The sequence below is a fragment of the Austrofundulus limnaeus genome, unplaced genomic scaffold (assembly GCF_001266775.1).
Source record: "Austrofundulus limnaeus strain Quisiro unplaced genomic scaffold, Austrofundulus_limnaeus-1.0 Scaffold312, whole genome shotgun sequence".
In the NCBI taxonomy this organism is placed as follows: Eukaryota; Metazoa; Chordata; class Actinopteri; order Cyprinodontiformes; family Rivulidae; genus Austrofundulus; species Austrofundulus limnaeus.
The window spans coordinates 402,667-411,109 of NW_013952714.1; the positions used below are offsets into that span (position 1 = coordinate 402,667).

Genomic DNA, 8,443 nt, shown 5'->3' on the forward strand with positions numbered 1-8,443 from the left:
CTGTGACAGCCAGAAATCTTGCTTGTTTGTAGGTGACCAAATACTTATTTTCCACCATTATTTGCAAAAAAATTCTGTCAGACAAAATGATTTTCTCAATTTTTTTTTCACATTTTGTCTCTCATAGTTGAGGTCTACCTATGATGTCAATTACAGGCCTCTCTCATCTTTTTAAGTGGGAGAACTTGCACAATTGGTGACTGACTAAATACTTATTTTCCCCACTGTAAATATCCCGAATAGGATTTGAAACATCTACTACAGAACAGGAGTCCTGTTGTTTTGTTTATTTGATTATTTAATTTTTTTTTTAATTTTTATTCTCATGTCCTGGACAACTGACAATCTATACCAGAATACACCTTTCCCTTCTGTCAACTCACCATCTTTTACGGCCTCTGTTGAGCAGTTTTCTCCATTTTCCTTTTGACAAACTCCACCAGAAAAAAACTCTCCCACCATGCTGGCTCCATGTTCTGTTCAGTGGGAACACAAGACATAAAGGATTACACATGTGCACGAAGTCCATGTTCTGCTTAAGTTTTCATAAACCTACAGTGCTTATTGATATTTGTAGCCATGTTAATAAATTATATACAGCAGGATAGTTTGTTTGATAAATATCATATTTATTATGTAAAATTATATGTTTAAGACATCTAGAGCATTTTGCTGTCAAAGAAWCATATTTCATATCTCTTCAATTTTTGGGTTATGGAGGGTAACAACTCATGCCTGTTCCAGGAAGTGAACAAGAAAAAAATTCCAACATACCTATAGTTTTGTTGGGTATCCTGTCAACAGCCAAAATGAAGTCATCTTTGAAGAAGATGTAGCCCACAATAGAGAAGAGGTAGACGAGGATAAGGGCCAACACGGCAGTCAGAACAATCGACCGTCCATTGCGAGTGACGCTCTTGATGACGTTCAGCAAAGTCTCTTCCCGGTAAACCAAATCAAAGAGCTGGAATAAAGAAGCATTAAGGTCTGCGTGTGCTGCATCTCTCTTAAATGCACCATGAAAAGTAAAAACTTATATAATACGAAAACAGTAAGTGAAGTTCATGTGTGTGCGCTCACATACCAGCAGGCTGTAAAAGAAGACATGGACAAAGACCCCTAAGGTGCAGATGATCAGGTACAGCAGGTGGTACAGGAACTCTACGTCCATGATCATAGCTTTATACCCACGTGTGAACGTTCCTCGGTTCCCAACAAAGCTCATCAGGAAGATCACTTTGTTACACAACTGAGGAACAATAGAAAGCCCGTGAGAGAAACATTACCCAACATGCCTGAATCTGGCACTCTATATTTTGGTTAACACATTAGCAGAAACCTACATTAAAAGCTCCAAGTAGGAATAATGTGGGCTCTAAGCCCACTGAGAAGATCAGGCGCAGGATGGTGGAAGCAATCAGTGCCCTGATACCGTGTGGCTGTGGTAACACTATGACAATAGCCAGAGACACCAGCATGGCTAACCACAGCAGGGCAGAGAGATGGGGCTCCAAGGTGCCTAAGGACACATGGATCAAACAGAGACAGGTCAAAATTCGAACTTAATCAGCTCTAATAAACATGGCAATCATTACAACATTAACAAATGTTTCTCTTTTTCAGGAATTTCCCAGTTCTGAAATGTTGAACTGATATTAAAGTGGCTGTGGCATCAAGTTTTCAAGATAAATACAAACACATTTTTGAATGATAACATTAACAAGGTTTGCAAAAAAATCATGCTGCTGAGATGAACAGTTACTGAGATATTTGCATCTGCAGCAACAAGAAGTGATGACAAAGGGGAATACCTGCATGTGAACAGATCAATGGCCAACAACACAAACAGTAGCAAAGAATCTGATGTTTCTTTAGACTGATTTGAGTCACTCTCAGAGAGAAGAAGAAGATAAGTTCAAATTGTTCCAATAAACAAAGACAAGGGAGTTCACCATTTGGAAGAGTTACCCTTTGATGTCACTTCCTGTTTGACTTTGGCCACACCAAGTAAGAAGAAAAAGCATGCCAGTTACGTGACAAAATAGATAAAAATCATGTGTATTATGAGAAAGAAGTTTTCTTCCACTTTTTGGATTTTGAATGAAACACATCACATGAACTTTAATGGCAGTAATACAAACACATTTTATTCGACTCAAAAACTGCTAGCAAACAATACAATTTCCATTGTAAAAAGTTTTAAAATCATTTTGGACTTTTATCACAACAATAAACACACATTCATCCAAACATTAAAAATACATTGTTTTTTAAGTCTGTTAAAACATCAACTCAAAGACTTCTGTGCTGATTTGGCTACACAGATGTTATCATGATGCCAATCTATGTGATCTGACCAAGATAAACAAGGTAAATATTACAAATGTGTACTACACAATACTAATGTAAGGTTAGTTAATGTAAACATATTTATGTTGATGATTTTACACACAGTTACCTTTACAATGACCTGAGTCAGGTTACCAGTTTGGCATTTTTACTATACTACTTACTACATATTTACTAGATTTACTGTGACATCTAATCAGACTGTTGGAGTCCAAAACAAGAAATTGCCATAGCAAATACATTTATACAAACTTAAAGACCAATATTCTGATAATTTTTGTCCTCATGAAGAAGGAACAAAGAAATGAAGAAGACTTCTTTTAAGGTCCTGTCACAATTTTAGACAACTTGTGCCAACTTTTGAAGATTTTCTCCAACACAAAAGATGTCTGCATTGAAGATGGAGTAAAAAGTAAATACCCACCCACAGTAAAAAGTAAAGCCCACCCACAGCCCAGGACTGCACCCGGCGGACCGCCGGGTGCAGTCCTGGGCTGTGGGTGGGCTTGGGGCTTGGACGGTCGCCGGGGGGCGGGGCTGGCTCTCTGTCTTCCCTGGTGCTGCTTGGTCTCCTGAGATGTGGCTCTTGGTTCCAGTGGGTGGCCCGCTGGCCGGGGTGGCTGCTGGGTTCCGGGGGGTGGGCGGCTGGGGGGGTGCACTTGGTCGCTGGCGGTGTGGTGGGGTTGTCATGGGTGTGGCTTCTCTGCGGCGGGGGGCTGGCCGGGCGTCCTGGTGCGGCCCGGGCCGGGCCTTGGCTATCTGCTCCTCTCCACCTCAGAATGATTGGGTCTACCTCCTGGGTTCGGGTGTGTGCAGCCTCCATTAGGGGGTGGGTACATGTCCTGGACCTGGGGGGTATAGAGTGTGTATCGGGGGTATGAGTGGAATGTGGCGTCCTTGTATGTCTTTGACTGAGTGGAGGTGAGGATGAGGGTGGGATGGTGCGATTGTGTATGTTTGGGTATTTGTCAGGCTGCGGTCTGGGCTGCCCCTCCTGCTGGTTTATCTGGAGGCCCGCTGCTGCTCGGCCCCCCGGTGGGGTGTGCGGCTGGCCGCCRGCGTGCTGGGGGTTCCCGGGGTCTGGGGCTGGGCGCTGGGGTGTGTGCCGGCCTGGCCTGGTGACTGCCTGTTGGGGTTCGGGGCCTCTGGGCCTGTCGGGCTTTGGCCTGGGGGGGTGCGCCCTGGGGGCCCGGACCTCTGCGCCCTTTCCTGGATCTGCTTTGGTATGGCGGGTGCCGGTGGGGCCCATGAGTTTGTCGCTGCTGGCCCCAGGGGGCTGTGCATGTGGTTGCTGGGGGGACTCTCCCAGTTCTCGCCTATGGTCTGATCTGGGGGGTGGGTGGGCGGATCTTCCCGTGCGGGTGCCCCTTGGGGCTCTGCGCTCGGGGTTCCTCTCAGGCCCTTGGACTCTGGTCTTCCCTATGTCTGCCTCGTGTCTTGGGGGTTGGGTCTCGGTTCTCCACAGTCACTACTAAATATTCCGTTGGAGAAATCTTGTATWTACACGCMTGTTCACAACTGCTCACAAACAGGTGCTCTGATCCAGGGGTTCTGACAGGTCACTGAGTGTGTATATATGTCTGTGTGTAAATACAGACAATATTTATGAATGTAGGCATGTATATATGTATATCTTTATATATGTATGGGTATGTGTATATTTTTTATATGCCTTCTATATATTTATCCATTTATTTTTCAGGTGAGCGGACAGATGTTGGGTGTGTGGTCCTGTGTTTTGTTGGTGTATATTTAATATAATCCTAATCGCTATTTCAGTCTTTCTATCTTTCTAATTACTTCTCTCTCTGTTTTTCTCTCTCTCTATTTTCTCTTCACAAAAAAAAAAACAAAAAAAAAACATAATGGTGTGGAGGGGATGGCTATAAGGGGAGAAGGGAGGCCATCCTAAAAAAAAAAAAAAAAAAAAAAAACAAGATGGAGTAAAAAAATCTACTGGAACTCTTATTTGGATGTATATACACACTCTAATGTATGTATGTATTGTGATGGACTTGCGACCTGTCCAGGGTGTCCCTTGCCCCTCACTGTGACTGCTGGATGCGGGCACCAGTGACCCCCGTGACCCTGAAAGGAAGAAGCGGATATAGATAATGGATGGCTGGACATACTCTAATGGTTATGATTAGATTGAATACATAACCTATATGTATAAAAAATGTTCATAAGTTGGCATAAGTTGTCTAAAACATAGTGCAACAGGGCTTTTGGTTGTACCTCCCTGAAAATTGACTGAAATTGTTGGTGTGCAAACACAAATCTAGTCTTGTGCTTTTGTGTGATTTTTTTCCAAATGTTTGCACGATCTGTTATGTCACTGCACATCAACAAAACATTAAAATGAGCTCATGGTGTACCAGCTCAGAAAAAAACTAACTGACTTTCTAAACGTTAATCCAGTTCCTATCACGAAAAAGGAAGAAGTCCCAAAAGATGTCACATGGTTGTTAGTATAGAGCATCAAAAAGACCTCATTTCCTTTAGACCTTCTTTGCTGTTCCTCTGAGTACAGAATCCATGATAGGTAAATGTTACATAACCTTCTGTTTGCTAAAAATACAAATGGCTCCAGGCAAATATATCAGGTTCTACGTGCAGCTTTGTAACAGGCAGGACAGGTGGTGAGAGTTGGCAGCTAACGCAGACAGAGCAGCTTGGATCTAACACACCTAGTGTGTGAGACCATTTATCTATCTTGGACTATTTTCAAACAGAATATACGTATCTACCAATAGCTTTGAGAATTTCACAGGAAAAGCATTCTCTCTTTTGAACACATCTCCCCTTTTTCCCCCTTCACTGCTTTATTTGGAGACACTCATAATGGTGACACTTTTACTAATATCTCCAATGTTTTTCTAGTGATTTTGGTCAGTAGGCTTATAAAATGTGTGTTTGTGTGACATGAGTCAATGAGAACAGCAGATACTACGGCTTTATTGCTGGTTCAGGTACACTTATTCGTCAGGTTCCTTCTTTGAACAGGAGGCAATAGTAAATGAAACGATTTGGCATTGGGAAAGAAGAGGTTTAATGAAGAAGTTATTTGGTGGAAAACTCTGGAGGCTGCAGTTAGTCATTAATACTCTAAGATCAACTGTTACCAATTATTTTGAGTCACTACTTTTAAGTGTCTGTTCCTTTATTACTTTTTATTCTGGATTGCCAAATGGTTCCCAAGTTTACAATTTCTTGAGAAACTGATAAAATTAMCAACACCACCAGTTCCAAAGCTTGATCTATCAAACTGTGTGGAAATACAGAGACAAGTTGACATTCAATGATCCAGTTAGTTTAGCTGTGAGTTCAGATTGTCATCAAGATGTTTGATGTCACACATTTCTTGACTCARACTGAAAATTAAGAAAAATGGAAACTTCTAATGACAGTTTTCCAGACACGAGTGCCACAGTGTATTCTTACACACATCAGAGAGACGTTTATGTTTCTGGTACAAAAAGAGGTAAGAAATAAATGAATAAACCAATAAAAACGCGTTTCATTCCTCTGCTCAAATTTAAATTTTGTTTTCTGATTAATGTTTTTCTGTCACTGAAACAAACTTGTGTTAGACTTGTTTTAACACAAAAATGATCCCCGTTGAATTACCAGTGTGGGCTGTGAAATGAGCTGAAGGAAACTTCTTTTTCTGTGTAACATACAAACTAAATGACTAACTTCAGCCTCCAGAGCATCCTACTTTATTCTTTTCTATTCCATTTTCTTAAGTTTTTTTTATTTTGAAATGAAGATTCTGGAAAAGGAGCAACACACGTAAAGAAAATACCCAATTGTTTTGCTTTGAATTATCTTCACTAAACAATACACAGCTTATTAGTTGTAGACTGACAAGGAATGCAACTATTATTAACATTAATATAGTAATAGTAATATTAATAATTAATGGTAGTATAGTAGTTCACCTGAAACTCATACTGAAGAAGTCTCTTGGAGGAGAGACGAAACGTTTCACTAAAGAAGAACCCGTCCAGAAGACCTGCTTATTTTTTATTTTTGATTAATATAGTACTTTTACCTATACTAAAACTAATATTTTAACTAACTTAAATACTTGAAGTACTTTACTGTCTTAATTTCAGAGCATTTCTTGATTGGACCCATGTGAATGCACCAATTTCTTTTAGCAATATGATGATAATAATTCAGTAAATCCTGACTGAAGCAGTAAAATTGTTAGTATTTTCAGTTTCTAAAGCCTGCGGCTCTTACAGAAAATGTTTCAGACATGAAACCAGTGTGTTTTGTTACAGTGATATATTGATTTTAATATTAGACTGATGTCATTACAGTTAAACTGACCTTTATACTAAAGTCCTTACAGTGTTTGAAAACAGCTGAGCTGCTGCTCTGCTTGTTTTGGGCACATATGATAAGATCCTTTATCTGTATGTTGAGACTACTATTAACCTACTAAAAAAACACACTATATCTACAGCTGGGCTCATCTGATGTGTTTGGAAAGAAAAAACTTTACAACCACAGTTTCCTTTCTATTTACCATCCAGTGTCCTTAAGTGTCAAACCTGCAAATGAATGCGAGTCACATCTTAGTTAAGTTTACCGGAAAAAAAATGGTTCTGCTGAATAAATTTATTCGCACTTTCGGAACGTTTTACCTTTATATGAACTCAAGTCACAGTGTGCGTTTCTGTGTGTGCATGCTTGTGAATACACCACTGCACAAATTAAAGTCAAGATCTCATAAGCTTGAAGCCAACAGGTTGTGTCCTGGATTGACTCTCTTATGTCTTTAAGAACCTTTAAACCTGAAAACCACATGTGGTTTCAAAAGTAAGCCAACAACCCCTTTTTTTTGTTGTTGTTTTCTATACCATTTCGAGGAAGTTCAAACAAAGAGGGGATTTTGCCATTTGACCCCAGATAAAAAAACAATTGTAAGCTTATCGGCACATTGTCTATGTTTTTTTTTGTTGCTCTGAATCAATAGAGGCCCTAATGACGGTAACATTTTAAAATTCCACAAACTATGCCTACGAAGTGCGACCGGGAAAACAGGACATCCAAAAAAAAAACAAAAAAAAAACAGAAATCCTATGTAATAACATGCTTAGGTAATTTTGTTAAGAAACACCTTTTATACAGAATTGGCAGCACATGAAAGATTTACGCTTCACTGAAAATGTCTATGAAGAAATCTGCAAAACTCTGTGACATAACAGCCCATTAAAAATCCATACTTCAAATCGGCAAGACAGAACCTGAGTAACCAGAAATTACAATCACGGAGGAACAGGTAAACATGCAGAGTACCTCYGTAGCTTTTGTTTTTGGTCTGAATTTCAAGTGATTTTATTTTAAACAGCCAGATTTTTCATAGCACAACACACAGTGAACTTCCTTTGTCAACAAGAAATGTTCAAATTATTGTCTTTAATCTCTCTTCTCTACATGTTTATTGTAATTATTTCTATCAGTAACATGTTTTTCTTTTTGCCTCTTTTCCAGAAGAAGGTGCACCTGGACCAGTTCTTCTGTGTTTGTCTGTGTCTCTTTCCTGTCCCCCAACCCAGCCGGTCGAGGCAGATGGCCACCTGTCCTGAGCCTGGTTCTGCTGGAGGTTCCTTTTCAGTCATTTCACTCAGTACAACACACAGTTGTATTTGGGACACGCGCGCCCTCGCGCACCTGGCTTAAGCCACCTCTAATCACGTCTTTAGACCGGTGACGTGGTGACGTTGAACGTCGGGTGACAGGCTCCGCCTTCACCCTATAAGTTCGGAGTCACCAGCGTCATTACTCAGTTCTATCGTCCTTCACCTCGCGATAGTCACCTCTAAACCCGAGTTCACATAGCTGCTGCTAGTTAGCTCAGCTTCTTAGGTTCTTAGGCTAGCTTTACTGGTGCTAACCGCGTTACCTGCTGGTTCGTGTGTCTGCCGCTCGACACTAATTAAGTAACCTTTATTTTCTGCTGAAAATCTGTTTTGTGGTTCACGATGAGCAAAAAACCACCTTGGAAGACCTCCACGCTCTGTCAGTGAACCCCTCCTGTATCCAGTTTTCTACTAATGACTCTAAAGTGGTTTTGCAC

The 8,443-nt window shown here is 40.7% G+C and overlaps 1 protein-coding gene across 1 annotated transcript in view; it reads right to left on the bottom strand.

Moving 5' to 3' along the window:
* Nucleotides 1-8,443, bottom strand: part of itpr1b (inositol 1,4,5-trisphosphate receptor, type 1b) — a gene marked incomplete in the record, with an annotated part of 134,739 nt that overhangs the window by 30,356 nt on the left and 95,940 nt on the right. Inside the window, 4 exon segments of the mRNA XM_014021964.1 lie at nt 384-476; nt 775-964; nt 1,085-1,249; nt 1,344-1,519. Of these exon segments, the coding sequence (XP_013877418.1) occupies nt 384-476; nt 775-964; nt 1,085-1,249; nt 1,344-1,519 (624 nt within the window).